We start from the raw sequence: 18,463 nt of genomic DNA, 5'->3' as shown, positions 1-18,463 counted from the left end.
ATTATGGGTGTATGCTTATGTCCAAACGCAACCAATTGCATACATTAAATATGCACAGTTTTTTATATATCAATTATATCCCAGTAAAGCTATAAAAATGTATATATAACACAAAAGTAGGAAGAAGAAGGCATTCGAATAGTTTGCCCCCAACAGGAGCCAAACTACAGGGATTACCTACAACCAGCGATGCAGCCTGCTGGAGAAGAGGGGACAAGAGCCTGGGGAAGACGGTAGCGCCCTGCTACTTTCCACGTGCAAAGGACAGAAAATCAAAATAGATTACCCTGTTTTTCAGAACATTTTCTCCCATTGAAATTTTCTCCCATTGAAATTGTAAGCATGAAGCTCTGGGCTGTTTCAACGTGGAAGCAGGCATTTCCTTTCACTTCCATAATGTGACGCCTCAGCACTCTTTCGGGATCCTGGAAAATCACATTCCAAGGACATCCATTGCTGGCTTATGTCCTCAAAGGGCAGTTCATCTTTTTCTGTCCTTTCATTAACAAGGTCTCCCCCTTGAGATGATTGGGGCATTGGCAACCATATAGAATTGATAATGCCAAGCCATTTCAACATAAGAACATTCTTGCTGTGTTATTTATAGGAGTTCCTTCCTCTGTGAGGTTCTGTTTTGGCCCAAAGAGGGAGGGAGTCTACAATTAGGATTTTATTAAGATACTCTTCAGATTCGGCTCAGCTGGGGGCAAAGACTGGCAGATAAGAGGGATTTACCACTGAAGCAGGGCTCAAGAGGTGCTACGGAATAATGAAAAGGAAACACAAAGCCTGAATGAGAAGAAAGGGAAAATTGTGAAATCACACTGCTTTATACTACACACTCCCTCCTCCACTCTCAGGAGATTGTTGTAAGTATTAAAGGTGGTAAGGCAAGTGTGATGGTTAATTTACACGTGGGCAGGCATCATCCAATCATTTGAGGGCAGAATAGACCAAAAAGGCAGAGGAAGGGCAAATTCCAGCTCTCTCTCTGCTTGAGCTGACACAACTATTTTCTCCTGCCCTCAGACGTCAGAGCTCCTGGCTCTCGGGCTTTCAGACTCAGATGGGCACTTACACCACTAGGCCTGGGATTCTCAGGCCTTCGGACTCTAACTGAATAACACGACCAGCTTTCCTGGTTCTCCAGCTTGTAGACAGCAGGTCTTGGGACTCCTCGACCTCCATAACGGCATGAGCCAATTTGTATCATAAATCTCCCCTTCTATAGGTCTACATATATCCTATTGGTTCTGTTTCCCTGAAAAAAAACCCTAATACAGCAAATGAAAGCTGGCAACTCTCTGCTCATAAGTGAGAAATGAATGATAATTTTAGGTCACCCAAATAACAACATCCCTACAGGGTGCTGTTTTTGAGGCCTTGAGAAACAAGGGAAAATCTAAACTGGAAGTGATATTGTCTTACTTCTCCAAAGATCAGAAAAGCTCTTTTTTGATAGTAAAGTAGATAGAAAACTATAGCTACAGACTTCCTAGCGAAAAGGAGTCCCAGAGAACCAAAGCTTGATACCTGAGAGAAAGTGGATATTAAGGAGTCCTGGCAAATTAAACACGCTAAGACTTTTTTTTTTTTTTTGATATATTTTTTTTATTGATATTTTAATGGTTTCTAACATTGTGAAATTTTGGGTTGTACATTTTTGTTTGTCTATCACCCCATATATGACTCCCTTCACCCCTTGTGCCCACCCCCCACCCCCACTTCCCGGGTAACCACAGTCCAGTTTTCTCTGTCCATGTGTTGGTTTATATTCCACATATGAGTGAGATCATACAGTGTTTGTCTTTCTCTTTCTGGCTTATTTCACTTAACATAATACGCTCCAGGCCCATCCATGTTGTTGCAAATGGGACGATTTTGTCTTTTTTTATGGCTGAGTAGTATTCCATTGTATATATATACCACATTTTCTTAATCCAATCGTCAGTCGAGGGACACTTAGGTTGCTTCCACTTCTTGGCTATGGTGAATAATGCTGCAATGAACATAGGGGTGCATAAGCCTCTTTGGATTGTTGATTTCAGGTGCGTTGGATAGATTCCCAGTAGTGGGATGGCTGGATCATAGGGCATCTCTATTTTTAATTCTTTGAGGAATCTCCATACCGTTTTCCATAGAGGCTGCACCAATTTGCATTCCCACCAGCTGTGTATGAGGGTTCCTGTTTCTCCACATCCTCTCCAACATTTGTTGTTTTTTGTCTTGGTGATTATAGCCATTCTAACGGGACACGCTAAGACTTTTGAGCAATCAGTAGTAAATGTTCCAAAACTTCAGCTCCAGCCTGGCCATGCCCCTAACTCTGCTTTCACCCTCATACACTGATATTTCACCTCTCCCACATCACCCAGCATCTGACCCTGTACATACCCGCTGGTTTTGGCTTGTAACTACCCACACTGTGCTGAGAGTGCAGCATGGTCTCGCCCCACTGTGCAGTACAGACAGGAAAGAAATTGGAATTCAAACTTCAAGAAGGGAAGAAAAAGGAGCTTTTGAGGAGGAAATCTAAGAAGGAAAATATAACCTTACCCTCAGAACCCATTAAAAATTTAAATGGCACATCCAAAGCCAACAGATGGATATTTGCCCCTTCTAGAGAGAATTAGGGAAATGCGCAAATACAGACAGCCACAGGTAGGAGCCAGTGAATTTGACCTAACAGAGTACGATGACTCCTCAAATATACTAGGAGAGGCCAAGGTTTCTTGCTTGCTTGTTTTTTTGTTTTATTGTGTGTGTGTGTGTGTTTCTCTTAGGAAATGAAGTCAATGCAATCCATAAAGAATCCATGAATATCAGTTGTTTTTTCAGGCTTCAGTGACAGGCTTTGTAGAAGAATGGCTCTTGAGAAGAATGTGTAGAAAATAAAAGAATTTGCTATTCAGTCTGAGGTAGAATTTTGAAAGTATATGTGTGTTGAACTTAATGTTTAAGTGTGTGATGGGCAGAGGAAGAGGGATCCATTCCTTCTAGAAGATCCAGAGCCTTCATGTACACGTATTTCTTGATAACTTCTTCTGTTATCTCAGATTAGATTTGACAGAACTGTGTCTACCCCAGACTTGGGGTTTTAACAACGCCTTCTGTATGATTTCCCGGCCACCTACCCCGACACATTTAGCAGAACTTATAGAAATTCTATTCAGCATTCCATTCTCAGGAGCAGCATTTTTGCGGTGCTAAAGAGGACTTGAAGCTCTTTACACAAGATCTACAACAGTTCGAGGATTAAGACTACTTGTGAACAAGGTCAAGAATAGAGGTGGTGTGACTCACAAAAATATAGATGCAAAACCTTCCTCCCTCTCAGGAACGAGTTCATGAACAGGCAGGGAACTCTCTCTGAGGCAGGAGAGCTGAAACGTGTCTGAGCATGATTGTTTGTCCATGGGAAAGAGTATATTTTTTCATTATAAATTGCACACCATTATTTTTCCTATGATTATACAGTTTTCTGACTCATTAGAATGGCAAAGTACCAAAAAAGCCTCAGAGGCCTGTCCTCAGATATAACTGTGAGTATTCCCTGGGAAAAAGCCTCAGAGCAAACAAACAACAGATTTTCATTCATTCATCAAATATTTATTAGGTGCTTTACTATGTGCTAGACTGTTCTAGACACCTGAGATACATTCATGAATAAAACAGACAAAATCCCTGAATTCAGGGATCTTCCCCTCTGTTGGAGAGAGATATAACATAAAAAGCAAACCTATTAAATAAGTTGAGTATTTAGCATCATATAAGGAGTATGGGGGAAAAAAGAGTAAGGGAGGGTGATTTGAAGTTGGGGGTGGATTGCGTTTTTACATATGGTGAGAAGGTGACATTTGAGCAAGTATTTGAAAAATGAGAAGAACTGGGCTAATGCATATCTAGGAAAAGAACATTCCAAACAGATGGAACAGTCAGGCAAGGGATCTGTTAAAGACAAACTGAGGCGTATTAAACATTTTAAGAGTTTATCTGAACAAAAATCGATTTGAATCAGGCAGTATCCAATCTAGCAGACAGAAAGGAGCTCCAAGGAGCTGTACAAAATGAAAGACTTTTAAAGCCAGAAGGAGCAGGCACAAGGAAGTTATACCAGGCAAAGAAGAAGATTGGTAAATGCAATGTTACTTTCCCTTAGGGGATGGCAGGGGTCTATCAGGCAGATTACCTAACTAGTGCTGATCAAGTGATTCCTGATCGACTGTTTTAAGATTCCATTTCTGAAAGAGCCAAAACTGTAATTAAGAATCGGTTTAGCGACTAGGGGCTTAGCATAAGCAACTCCATTTTGGGCCTGTTGTCTTGTTTTTTTAACAGATTGAAACTGCTTTATGTCTGGATTGTTCAAGGAATTGTTTGGAGGAGTGGAACTGAGGAATGGAGAGACTAGTTAATGATGAGGTCAGAGGGAACAAGGGAGACCAGATCACATGCAAGCACTGTGAAATCGTTAGCTTTTTACTCTGAATAAAGTGGGGAACCACGGAAGGATTTTGAGCATAGGAGAGACGAGATCTGACTTACGATTTAAAAGGATCATTCTGAAATGCTGTGTTGCAAATAGACTGTAGGGTGGTGAGGGTGGAAACAGGGAGACAAGTGAAGAGGCTATTGCAGTAATCCAGGCAAGAGAAGATGGAGGCCTGAACCAGGGTAGCTGCATTTATTACTTATTATAATGAAATTGTTACTGCTACAGTTTGGATCTTGGTGGTTCAAATTAGCATTACTTAAATAATCACCAGAACATTCTCATTCACTCTGGATGCAAGGGTACTGACGTGTCTGAATCTTGTTTTGAAACTTGAATGTATGATAAATTGTGTGGTAGGTTTCTGCTTTGCAAAAAAAAGAAAAAAAATGTGAAACGATGACATCTAGTGACAGGTGATTCAAGCTGCTGACACCAGAATGTAAGGGCAGAAGATTCATTTATAGAATCACACGAATAGAACGCTGAAGTCCAATCCCTCCATTTTATAAATGAGGAAACCATCGCCCAGACAAAGGCTGTGAGTTGACCCAGGACATACCTCTCTCCAGTGCTGAAGTCTGGGTCCCATTATACCTCACTGCCTGCATTCACTCATCTGCACTTCCCACTCAAGACTTACAGGCTATGTCTGTTTCTCTAATTGCCTCAGTTATTTGTCCTTCCATAATTCAAGAATAAGATCATCAGATTGAAAGTTTCCCTAGGGCAGAGATCCTAATAGATGCATAACACTGATTTTGGCTGAATTGTGTAAATGGCACATTTATTGAGCATCAGACTTTATTACCCTAACTCTGAACTGAGTGGCCTCAATTACTGATTCTTCTATCTAATAACTGTCAAAAAGAACGCTCAGTGCCAACTTCTCTAAAACGATATTTTGGGAAAGAATATTCCCCCAAAGTTTAGGTGTTTTATATTTTCTTTCATCAGGAGATGCGAAGAGGGCGTCCTTGCAGGCCAGAACTTTAAAGAGCATTACTGCATCCACAACAACTGATAAATGATACAACAATTTAGTCCCTGAAGTTTACCACCATTGAGCACAATCAAGATGATATTTACCTAGAAAACCATCAAAGTAACTGGCACTAAGGTGCTCTCTCTAACTCACAGAACAATGTCAAAGTTGACTGAATTTTGAATACTATAGCATCTGTTTAGTGCTCCTCCCCTAGTAGCAAAACCAAGCAGGCCAGCCCAACAGAAATAGTTTCAATGGGATCAGCATGGATGAATGGGTGTTGGTATGCTGATTAGCAAAAATGTCTACGGCAGGAGTTTCATGGATTTAAAGGGCAAATTAAGCATTGTGTTCAGGAGAGGGCAGCAAGTGCCAAGGTCAGAGAATTCTTCCTGACAGATCATCAGGAGGACTTGATATTTTGAGAGCCAGATTACAGATAAATGGGAGAGTGTTCTAGGTGAATACCAAAGGCAATACCAGTTGTGGTTTGCTAATTAGAGATTGACTTTCCATATTAACTAGGGATGTGGCGTGAACAGACATCATCAATCGAAGGGCTTGGAGAAGAAGAAACAGCTTCCTAGTAAACCTGACAGCACAAGTCACGGTTCTCCTATGAGCCCTCACATTTCCTTACTATTCAATGTGCCTGCCTCAAACTCTTCCCCTTACCCTGTTTTCGCCAATAGAAATCTCACACAGCCTTGTGAATTTTCTTCACATCCCTCCTTCAGACACCCACCAGCATTTTCTGTTTCTGAAAGCCTCGCCCCTTCATGTACTTAACTGGTTGGAATGAAACTAAGAAGGAGCTTTAAAAGTTTACTTAGATCTATATTTCACATAACAAAATCCATACACACAAGTAACAAAATACACAAAATGTAGGTAATAGCAATATTAACATGCCACACACATGTGAATAATAATTAGTTCTGCTTGTTTAATGTGAGAGAAGAGGATTAAAAAAAAGTCAAAGGACAAAGACCTCAGTCATAAAACATACTGAGAAGAAAGCACCCTGTTCCGGGGGAAGATTCCCCTCCACTCCCGTTCCTGAAGTGACAGGGCAGGGTCACAGAAGTCTAGGGGGCCCATAAGCCCAGCCCTTACAGTCTGAGCTGACTTATCAGGAGGGGCCATTCAGTCAACCTCTTCAACGACGGGGCCAGTACTGGGGGCTCCCTGGCAGGCTTGAGCTCCACAACTGCTACCCCCAGGGACACCAGGCCCCCCATAGAGCCTGGAGAAGACCGGGCCACAGATTTGCCCCAGCTCCCTCTTCTGATGCTCATACTCCTCTTTCTCTGCCAGCTGATTGGGCTCCAGCCAGCCAAGGACTTCCTGACATTTGTCTTGTACTTTGCTCCTGTCCTCTTCAAGAATCTTGTCCCTAAGGCTTTACGCTTGCGAGGAGCTCTTCACATGGAAGACATGAGCCTCCAGGGAGTTTTTGGCAGCCACTCTGTCCCTCTGGGCCTCATCCTCAGCCTTGGACTGAAGAAGTCCAGCAGCAGCTTCTGCACCTTGGGAACGCGAGTAGAGCCGCCCACTGGAACAACGTCGTGAATGTGGGCCTTGTCCAACTTGGCGTCCCGCAGGATCTTCTCCACTGTCTCCAGGGTGCCGCGGAAAAGGTCCGAGCACAGTTCCTCAAAGCGGGCTCGAGTGATGGACGTGTAGAAGTCCACGCCCTCGAACAGGGAATCGATCTCCAGAGTGGCCGGGGTGCTGGAGGACAGGGTGCGCTTGGCACGCACACAGGCCATGCTAAGCCTGCGTGGGGCCGCTTGTTCCCGTGCAGGTCCTTCCCGTGCTTCCGTCGGAACTCCTCTGTCAAGTGGTGCACCAGCCGGTCGTCAAAGTCCTCTCCACCCAAGTGGGTGTCTTCAGCCGTAGCTTTCACCTCAAAGAGACCGGCGTCAATAGTGTGGATCAACACGTCGAAGGTGCCCCCGCCCAGGTCCAAAATGAGCACGCGGCGTTCTCCGGCGCCCCGCCGGCCCAGCCCATAGGCGCTGTGGGCTCGTTGATGAGCCTCAGCACGTTGAGCCCCGCGATGGCACCCGCGTCCTTGGTAGCCTGGCGCTGCGAGTCGTTGCAGTAGGCGGGCACCGTGATCACAGCGTGCCTCACCGCCTGGCCCAGGTACGCCTCGGCCATCTCCTTCATCTTGCTCAGCACCATGGACGAGATCTCCTCGGGGTAGAACACCTTGTCCTCCCCGCGGTAGGACACGCGCACCTTGGGCTTGCCGCCCTCGCTCACCACCTGGAAGGGCCGGTGCTTCACGTCCGCCTGCACAGTCGCGTCCGCAAACTTGCGCCCGATCAGCCGCTTGGCGTGGAACACGGTGTGGTGCGGGTTCAGCGCCGCCTGGCTCTTAGCCGCATCTCCGACCAGCCGCTCGGTGTCGGTGAAGGCCACGTAGCTGGACCTCGTGCGGATGCCCTGGTCATTGGCGAGGATGTCCACGCGGCGGGGCCGGAACACGCCCACGCAGGAGTACGTGGTGCCCAGGTCGATGCCTATCGCTACTTCCCTGGGGCCCACATGGCTGCGGCTTCTCGCGCTCCTGGGGACCAGTCTGATACTCGAGCCTGCGGCACTTGGTGCTGCTCGACCGTCGAGGTGCGCTCAGCTGCGCGCTCTCCGCTCGCCTTCTCTCCTGCAAGCCCAGCTCGGCTCTGCCCGGCTCCGCGTCCACGAGCCTTTTAGCCACTTGCCGGGGACCCGCCTCCGCCCGCCCGCGCGGCCGCGAACCTGCCGGCGCTTTCGCCGAGAGCCCAGAGCCGCCCACCCCGCCCGCGCGGGCGGCCTCAGCCGGGCGGGCGGCGCGCTGAGTCGGGGAGCAGGTTCGCGCGGCTCCGGCCGTGCGAGGCGGGGCGCGGAGCGGGGCGCGGGTTGGCTGCGCCGGCTCCACCCGCCCCTGACTCGGAGCTGCGGAGACAGTTGCAGCTTCTCCTGGCTGGTTCTAGGGGCCGTCGGTTGCCGCAGAAGCCAGTGAAGGCCTAACTTCCCAAAACAGGTTCCCCTCCTGTTGGCTGAAGACAGCCGGCCTGAGTCCGGCGGCTCGGCAAAAGCTGGAAGTATGTTACCGTGCGAATAGAGCCGTGGTCTCCAAGCCGGGAGTTTAAATGGTTATTTTTTTTGTCTTAACATTTTTTTGTCATGAAACATAAAAGCAGTATTTTCGCAATTGTCACAGATAGGCGGCCTGATTCTGGTTGCAGAATGAAGCTAGGGACAGCGATGAGGTTAAGAGAGAGCGCCGGAAAGTACTGTTTGTGGGTCGCATTGCTGGTTCAGTCATAGGGTTCCCGCCTGACACCCTGCAGGCCTGGGTTCGATTAACAGCCTAATGTAGCGTGATCTTTTCCTTCCAAATAGTCATTTTAATTTTTTTTTTCCTATTGCAGCACTTACAACACTGAAGTAAACGAAACCAGTTAGCTGAAGGCTAGGTTCTTTTGATTTGGCTCCCCATCCTCTACGAAGTCGCTTTCTTGAAGGGAGACGAGACCTGGCGCTGTGGCGGGCAGACTCGGGGGTGATCTCGCCGCCCCACCCTGGAGAGAACTCAGCACACGGGAAGGAGGATGCAGATGAACTGTGGTGGAATGTCGCTCCTGTTGTCAATGCCTATCCCTCATATTCCCGAGGAGCATGGTACCCAAAGGCAGGTTGGCAAGCACAGTGTGCGTTTTCCTCTGAGGCCAGAGCTCAGGTGGGGAGTAAACTCCTGCAGGCCCCAGGCCATCCCATGCTCTGCAAGCCTGAGGGCGAGGGGAGTCCATTGGTCAGCAAAGCCATCCTAGTTCCCGTCAGTCCTGCGGCCTTACGAATTGAATCTTAGCCATGTCTCACTTTCTTTAATCCAGAACAACCTATTGGAGTTTTCTAGTATTTCTACTTGGCGTGGACTTCTGCTGAGAAGCCAAAAGGAGGACCCTTTTTGGAGACTTGGGGGTGGAAGTGGAGGAAAGAGGAGCCTCCTGTCTCCCGGCTGACAGGTGGGGATACTCACCGCTGTACTAAGGAGAACGGTATCCATGGGGAACGTCATATTTTCTAACGTTAAACTTTAGTAGTGTATTGCATGTAATATATTGTTATTTGCCTCATTCAAGGGAAACTAATTTTTAAAAAGAGAAACTAAAAACCCTTGCTTGGTAAGTGGCTCTATTCTCCTCAAATGGCTCAGAATCCTTTGGAAAGTTCTTGGGGCCGTTGAAGAGGGAGGAGGGAGTTAGGATGCAGAGGTCAGTCCCCCTTCTAGACGGGATTTCTTGTTCAACCCTCTCCCAGTGTGCCAGTGAGAAAGAACTGGCAAAGTCTTCTGGGACAGAGATCCAGCTATGCCGGGAAGGTGATCAGTCCGAGGAAAAAAGGGAATGTTTGAAGAAGTGTGCAATGAATGACTTCCACAGTGGAAAATCAAACCATCCTCAAAAAGAAGGAACCTATTTCATAACTCCAGGAGGAAGAGAAGCTTCAGCTCCAAACTCATTCGCTCTCAGAGTCTAGGCCTGGATGTGAGAGTCCAGACATTTTGGCCAAGAACCTGCAAGAGAAGGGTCCTCACCTCAGAAGGGAAAAGGTGGCCTGGCCTGGGGTCTGTGCCCTGGTCTGTTGAGGGACTGCCTTGTCCAAGCTCCTCCAACCTTCTCTCCCGGCCCTCAGCGGCCTCAAAACCCCACCTTCCCACCCAGCCCCAAGAGTTCCAGGTAAAGCCCGAAAGCAAGCACCTCTGTGCCTGCACATTCACCACAGCCTCACACAGGCCTTCTTCCAATGGCATTCTCTTTACTTTTGAATTCAGAGAGGTTCAAGTACATAGGAGTTTATGTATGCAGTGCTAACTTTATCCACACGCTTACATGTATCCATTTATGTTTAGTAGCTTAGTTTGAGTATCTTTAAAAGTAGAACAGATACTAAAGTGATAACTTAAATAGACATTGTGAAGTGGAGGTATGCTGATGACTCAACACTGAGTACAAAAAGCAAGTTGTAGAACAAACATACAGTGTGAACCAAACCTGTTTATGTAAAGGTCTGTGACACCAACGGCCTGTATATCCTTAACAAGTCATTTCACCCATCTGGGCCACAGCTTACTCAATTTTAAAATGAGGAGACTGGACCACATCATTTCTAAGGACTTTCTAGCTTTAAAATTCTCTGATTTCAAATGCTCAAGAATTTGCTCATTCCACGAATTACTGAGTGCTTTGTCATGTGCTGGACACTGACCCAGACTCTAGGTATACATTAGCGAACAAAATAGACAAAGGCCCTGCTGTCCTGGAGCACACATTCTGATGGGAGTTGACATAGTGAGACAATAAACCATTAAACAAGTCAGCATATGATACATCAGTAGGTAATAAGTACAATGAGGAAAAATAAAGCAGGAGAGGGGCATTAGGGGGCCGTGAGAGAGTGGGGTTATACTGAATGATGAAGGAGACCTCACTGATAAGGTGTCATTTGAGTCAAGACCATGATGGAGCATGATGTGGAGATCTGTAAGAAAGAACATTCCAGAAACTGGAACTAACATAAGCCCTGGGCAGAAGTATAATTGGTGTGTTGATTGAAGCAAGGAAGAGCAGTAGATGAGGTCAGAGAGGCAGTGAGGAGCAAGGTCATGTAGCTCCTTGTAGAACATTGCAAAGGCTTTAGCTTTACTCTTAATCGCAAGGGGCTATTGCATGGCTTTGAGCACAGAAGCGACAGATACAACACACATTTTTAAAAGATCACTTTGGCTGTTGTGGTGACAACAGACTGTAGGGTGGCAAGGGTGAGTGTAGGGAAACCAATCAGGAAGCTATTGCAGTAACCCAAGTGAGAGATGATGGTAGCTTGGACCAAGGTGCTAATAGTAGAGTACTGAGAAGGGGTCAGATTGCTGGATTTATTTTGAAAGTAGACGCAGGATTCACTGAGTTTTGTATATTTGAGGAACCTCTGTCTAGGGTCTATAAAACAGTGTGAGTGTTTGCTGTGAGTCCTTGTAGAGCCAGGTGGGCTGTGACTGTGCCTTGACCTTCAGGAACTTCATGAGTGTGTGGTCTGTTGGAATTTAACTCTGGAGATCACAGGTCCTTCTTTTCCCTGGAGACTAAAGGGTGGTTGGAGGCTCCTTAGCCCAGGATGCTGTCAGATAGCGGTTGGGGGAGGAGAAAATGTAGGGCCTGAAGAGATGCTGCTGTCACACCATGGGATGAGGGGTCATTTGTCCTGAGGGGCCTGGCTCCATCTGACTTTGTAGTTCCTCCAGTCTCTCATTGATCTTCGAAGGTCTGTCTGCACGGAAAAATACAGCCCCGTGTCCACTGCAAACAGGAGCGCCATCACCAGACAGAAAGTGATTTGATACCAAGGCGGAAAGACGAATAGTGCTGCCGGACCTAATAGGAGAGGCACAGGGATGAGAAGATTGACAAGTGTTAAGGCATAAATTTGGAATACCCAGTCAGAGCCCTGCTGGGGAGCCTTTGTGAAGTCACCCAAGCCAGGGGCTAAGGCTAAAGCCAAGGCCAAGCGCAGACAGATAGCCCAGGAAGTCTTCATAGCATCTCTTCATCTCTCTGCCTTCCCAAATAAAGCTCTGGATCAGCATTGCCGAAAGGGTGACCTTGGACACATCTGTTCTAAGGGACATTAGTAGAAGTTACAGAGGAAAAAGGTTTTGTTGTTACCTAGGTTTGGCAAATGACTCATAAAACTTACTTTAAAAGTTTTTTTTACAATAGGACTTCTAGAAGTGTTTAATGTGCATTATGAAGATGAAAGGAGAGGAACAGAATATGCAGCATGTTCTGCATTAATTTGGCCACAGAAATGTTCATTCTGAAAAGCCTCTCAAAGAGTCATGTGACTGGGGAAGAGCCTTTGGGAAACATTGAACTAGGGCATCCACAGACCACATCAACAGATTGTCTCTTGCCAACTCCTCTGAGCCCAGGATGGGCGGTATTCACTGACCAGTGCAAGTCTGGCATAAATAGCTTGTGATGCCTCCTGAAAGGGCAGGATATGGATTTCACAATGCGCAATTTCTCAAGAACAGATGGAAGCCCAGTTCATTGCATGTGCAGAGAGACTCTCATGCCAACATGGCTGCCCCCCGCTTACCTTTGAGGCTAGGCTGAGAGTGTTAGTAGGGAGGCACGAGAAGCCCCAGAATCCTAGAGACAAGAGGGACATATGACAAGGTGGAGTGGTTTGAATGAGCTGGAAAAGACAGAGGGTGGTTATGTCTGGTAGACAGATTTGGGGGGATGACTCTGTCTCCTGAGAGTTAAAACTTCAAGTGAATGACACCCCTTTCTATAATCCCCGAGGAATGAGCTGGAACAGAGCTATACATCCACACAGCAATCAGGTCAAGCTAGGACTTTAAGGGTTCCTGTTGACATCAAAGAGGCCCACTCAGGAGAAGACAGGTACTGAAGTCCAGAAAAGATCAGTAATCCTCTCCCTACCCATCCTTCCAAAGTCTGAAGCCCCTTGAACAGCCTTGGTTCTCACCTTGGACAATGATGTTCACAGGCTGTGACGTGTGCAGCATTTGCCCTATAACTCCCGTGCAGTGGTACTCGCCACTGTGACTGAGGTTTGCTTGTCTGATGGAGAAGCTGGAATTCAGATGGGAAAACTTCTTGGATTTTCCATTCTGGAAGAATGTGACCTTGTACAGAGGCTTGCTTCTCCAGCCGTGGCACCTCAGGTGGATGGGTTCCCCATCCTGGAACACCAGGCGAGTGGTCTGGAGCAGCAACCAGTCTGAAAGACACAACATGGGAAGGAAAAGTTCTAAGGCTGGATACCAAGGCACTTGGAGCCTCATGCTTGGGTTACATTACTCATTTGAGTACTTTTGAAAAGATGTGGAGCAGAGGAATTGAAGGTGCTTCATGGCAGGTGTGAGCATTCTCTTATAGGCAAAATATGGCATTATCTGTGGGACCTCTGAAGGACAGTTTTCAGAAGTTCCAAAGATGAATGGCAGGAACACCACTCCCTGGCCCAGGGGTGTGGGGTGATTTTGAGACATTAAAAACACTATACTGGAGCAAGGAAATGAGGGCATTTCAGTAACTGTAGAGGTTGGTGAACAGGACCTGAAACCTTCAGTTTGTGTGGATACAGCATTTGTGGTCGGGGAATTACTAATTTAACGGCAACTTTTGAACAAGTTTTGGGAAATGAGGGTGGGGAGCCATTCTCCATATTAGCAACAAAATGGAGCTTTAATAACGCCTCACCCACCCTGAATGGAATTTCCATCCACATAAGAAATGAAAATGTGTGCCCTTGTGAATTCAGTATTCAATTGTGACTCTGAACAAGAGGAGCATTAAAGAAAGCTTTTAACTTAAAATCAATTCTTCCTCCCTGCTTACAAACATTCCCAGTCCCAACCACCCCCTCCCTTCACTGATGGCAGAGTAATCAGATTCCAAAATTTGGCTACCTTGGAGGACAAGTCCATAAAGAATGTTTCAAACCCACACATCTATGGACAGCTAATTTTCAACAAAGGAGCCAAGAACATACAACGGAGAAAGGAAAGTCTCTTCAATAAATGATGTGGGGAAAACAGGACAGCCACATGCAAAAAAAGGAAGTAGACCATTATCTTACACCATACACAAACATTATCTCGAAATGGATTAAAGACTTGAATGTAAGACCTGAAACCATGAAACTTCTAGAAGAAAACATAGGCAGTACATTCTTTGACATGAGTCTTAGCAACATATTTTCAAGCACCATGTCTGACTAGGCAAGGGAAACAATAGAAAAAATAAAGCAATGGGACTACATCAAACTAAAAAGCTTCTGCACAGCAAAGGAAACCATCTACAAAATGAAAAGACAACCTAACAATTGGGAGATAATATTTGCAAATCGTATACCTGATAAGGAGTTAATTTCCAAAATATATAAAAAACTCATACAGCTCAACAACAAAAAAATTAATAACCCAATTAAAAAATGGGCAAAAGCCCTGAACAGACATTTCTCGAAAGAAGATATACAGATGGCCAACAGGCTCATGAAAAGATGTTCAATATCATTAACTATCAGGGAAATGCAAATCAAAACAATGAGATATCACCTCATGCCCTGTCAGAATGGCTATAATTAACAACACAGGAATCAGCAAGTGCTGGCAAGGATGTGGAGCGAAGGGAACGCTCATAACTGCTGGTGGGAGTGCAAACTGGTGCAGCCACCATGAAAAACAGTATGGAGATTCCTCAAAAAATCAGGACTAGAACTGCCATATGATGCAGCTATTCCACTGCTGGTTGTTTATCCAAAGAACATGAAAACACAAATGCGTAAAGAAACATGCACCCCTGTGTTCACTGCAGCATTATTCACAATAGCCAAGACTTGGAAGCAACCTAAGTGCCCATCAAGGGATGAATGGATAAGGAAGATATGGTATATATACACAATACTACTCAACCATAAGAAAGGATGAAATCCAATCATTCGTGACAACATGGATGGACATTGAGGGTATTATGCTAAGCGAAATAATTCCGAGGGAGAAGGTCAAATACCATATGATCTCACTCATAAGTAGAAGATAAAAACAACAAAAAATAAACACAAAGAGAATTTGGTTGGATTGGTGGTTACCAGAGGGGAAGGAGGAGGGAAGAGGGCAAAAGGGATGATTAGGCGCATGTATGTCGTGATGGACTGTAATTAGTCTTTGGGTGGTGAACATAATGCAATCTATGCAGAAATAGAAGTATAAAGATGTACCCCTGAACTTTATATAATGTTATAAACCAATGTTACCACAATAAAAAACAAGAATATTTCAATAAACTTCCTAGAGAAGAAAATCAAATTGCTCTATTTATTATAAAAATAAATTCTAGAATTTAGTATATCTTATTTAAATGAAAACTCATTTAAGAAAACAGTATCCTGTATACAAAAGGCAAGGTACTGTTGTTGAGACAGCATGAGACATAAATCTGAAGTCAGGTTCTGATTTTGGCTCCAACATTTACTTCTGGGCTGTTAGGTCTCATGGGCTTAATTTCTTTGTACAATGGAGGATGGGGCTAGGTGGTTTCCCTCTAATGACCATTCAGATCTAAACTTTCTGAAATCTATATTTTAACATTTTGGTAGGACAACTCAGAAGTACAGTAGGACAACTCAGAAGTACAATCAGCTGTTTCTGAGGTGGCAATGAACAAAGAGAAGAGATGGGTAGCTGTGGTCAAGTTTTTGAGGTTGAGTCAATATTTATTTCCCTTTCCATTGAGCACCATCAACAGAAAGTGACTCCACCACCAGGATCTCTGGCACCGGGACCTTAAAAGACTACAAAAAATATCATCTTCCCAATGTTAAACATAAAACACTGAAAGCTTACATGTGACCATCTTCAGGGTTTATACACCAAGGTACAGTTGAAGTCAACTATAGTATAAATTGCTCATATTCTCAGACATGGGGGTCGGGTAATACAGTGTCTAGGAGCATTTTTCTACAGAATCTATTCAACTGAACACTGTCAGATATATACATAAACCTAGGTCACATCATGTGACTTCTTTAATTAAAACCATCTAATGAATTCTCATCTCATTCAGGAATAAAAGTTAAAGTCATCATACTAGACTAACAGCTTCCACATGATCTACCCCTGCCCGTCCTCCTCCCCTCTGACCTCATCTTCCAGATTCCATAGCTCCCTCTGGCCTCCTGCACCCTGGGCAGAACAACCTCCTCACGCCTACCAGGCACGCTCCCAGCTTAGGGCCTTTGTAGTCTGGTTACCTTCACGCCCTGAGTTTTACCACACTGCCATGAGAGTAGAATGGTTTTATGGAGCAGAAATTTCCTTCTGCTTCTCTCACCCCCGGCTGCTTGTTTGTGGCTTTGTAACTTTCCTACTCAATCAGGACTGAGGCCAAACAGCATAACATATTCTGAGGACTCTCTTAGGAACTTCCACCCAATTAGTCCTTGGGTGATGAACATAATGTAATCTGTTACATTACCAAACACACCAAGCAAAGGGCGTTGGTAAAAAAGGAAAGGAGTGGGCAAAAACTGCTTCAAAAAACTCACAGAGATGTTTCTCAGTAAACAAGCCACCACCGTTTCCTAAAAACTTCTGCCACGCCAACAGATTTCATCTCTCTTTTCCTCCCAGGCCCTTCCAGGAACTTCCTCCACTGACCAGAAATCACATCCAGATGCACAGGGTCGCTGAGGCTGGTCTGGCCCGTCTGGCACTTGTAGTCTCCGCTTTCATTGTTTCTGGCCTTAAAGCTGTAGCTGGGCTGGACTTGGGTTGTGATGGAGCTCCCATTATGGAACCATTGGGTGTAGTCATTCCCAGGGGTGTGGGCCCCCTGGCACTTCAGAGTCACGGTATCCTCCCGGAGCACATTGATCCACGGGGGCTCAAGGCTCACCACAGCCTTTGGGAGATGTGCTGAGGGGCAGAGAGCAGAAAGGGATGGGAATAAGTAACCTTGGAGGGACCATGGATTCCAAAGGAGTTCACAGGACACATCAGGGGCCAGAGAGTCTCCCCTTTATTGTGGCCTCAATTAAAGGTAGGTGTACTTGTAGCAGCCTCATTCCCTTTAGGTCTTTGGTGGATCCAGTGGGAATCCTACCAAGAATCAAATCCCAGGTCCCACGAAAATGGGGGAACCACCCATGCCGAACCCAAGCCTGGTTCTTGGAACAGATATTTCCCTACATGGTAAATATAGCCTCACATTGTGAGACAATAATGCCATAAACCCAAGGAAACAAAGAGCAAACTCACCAGCTCCCCTGCGTGCAGAAGCTGTGAAAGAGAAGAGAGTGGATCAGTGTAGAGCAGGAGAAGATGAGGAGAGCAAATGTAGTTGTAGGTGTGTGGAGAGGGGCAAGGGGAGGCCATCTTGGGCTCCTTCTTTCCCCAGGGCCCATCTCAAGAGCCTGTTTCTAGTTACTCTATTTCCAGTTTCCAGTACTCTTATAAGACTACTCATTTCTCATGTCCTCCTCATCTCATCCCTGTCTCTCCACATGGCTACAAAGAAAACATAAATGTGTGGTGCAGGGACTGTGAAAGTACCTCTGAATTCTGACCTTAGGAACCAGTGGAATGGTAAGAATTCAGGGTTCTCTCTCGCCTTTCAATCTGTCCCCAGCTTCCAGGGCCCAGGCCTGCTCCTCACCACACTGATCCCTGGAGTCCTCATAGAAGTGACTGAAATTACCCTATTCCAGAATGACCCTCACTCACTCAGCAGCAGCAAAACTGTCAGTGGTTGAAGCAGCCAAAGGCTACCAGGATGTACATTCAGAAATGTCTGGATCTCCATAGTCATCCCAGAACTGGGCTTGAGTTCAGTGGGGTTTAGGAGATGAACGTAGAAAAGAGGAAGGAAATTGCTTCATCCTCTCAAACGGTCTCATCTGTCAGCAGACTCCATTTCTGCAAATCAATCAGTAACAAATCGAACTAGAAGCTGAGTCTGCTTTACAGACAAATCTCTCTTTCCTATATTACCTTGTTTTGTCCTTGTGATACCCTAGGTAGGGTTCTTATGCTGGTGAGGAAATTGATGAGGGGAAACACCAGGAAGCAGAACTGAGAATGGAGCCCTTGTCTTGAGTTCTCAGTTCTCAGGTGCCCTTCCCACCACATTCCCTGTGCTGCCTCTCTGCCAGTGTACAGAAAGTTTTAAATAAATTTCAACCAAGACAAGTTAAGTCAGCCTAGTTAAACCTGCAACCAATAAGAATTAATGTTAAACAACCACAACAAAATGGAGTTTTTATCTTCCAGAAAGATTCAACCCAAGGAAGTCTCTAAGTACACCACAGGCAAGACTGTTGTTCCTTCACCTGCCCTTCACCCACTGCCCTCCTAACAGAAAAGAAAATTTTCAAGCGTAAGAAATAATTTTCGTAAGAAAGCC

At 45.6% G+C, this 18,463-nt stretch overlaps 1 protein-coding gene and 1 pseudogene across 1 annotated transcript; both read right to left on the bottom strand.

Moving 5' to 3' along the window:
* Nucleotides 1-6,904: 6,904 nt before the first annotated feature.
* Nucleotides 6,905-10,284, bottom strand: LOC131401705 (putative heat shock 70 kDa protein 7; annotated as a pseudogene).
* LOC131404696 (low affinity immunoglobulin gamma Fc region receptor III-like) lies at nucleotides 10,172-18,192 on the bottom strand. The gene is made up of 5 exons (XM_058539678.1): nucleotides 17,785-18,192; nucleotides 17,320-17,340; nucleotides 16,720-16,977; nucleotides 13,026-13,280; nucleotides 10,172-11,902 (listed from the first exon to the last, which is right to left on the bottom strand). The coding sequence occupies exons 1-5, from the start codon at nucleotides 17,867-17,869 to the stop codon at nucleotides 11,724-11,726; spliced, it is 798 nt and encodes a 265-aa protein (XP_058395661.1). The 5' UTR covers nucleotides 17,870-18,192; the 3' UTR covers nucleotides 10,172-11,723.
* Nucleotides 18,193-18,463: the final 271 nt, after the last annotated feature.

Source organism: Diceros bicornis, chromosome 4 (genome assembly GCF_020826845.1).
Source record: "Diceros bicornis minor isolate mBicDic1 chromosome 4, mDicBic1.mat.cur, whole genome shotgun sequence".
Taxonomy (NCBI): Eukaryota; Metazoa; Chordata; class Mammalia; order Perissodactyla; family Rhinocerotidae; genus Diceros; species Diceros bicornis.
The sequence above is the reverse complement of the archived record's forward strand: the minus strand, read 5'-3'. Positions and strand labels throughout refer to the sequence as shown.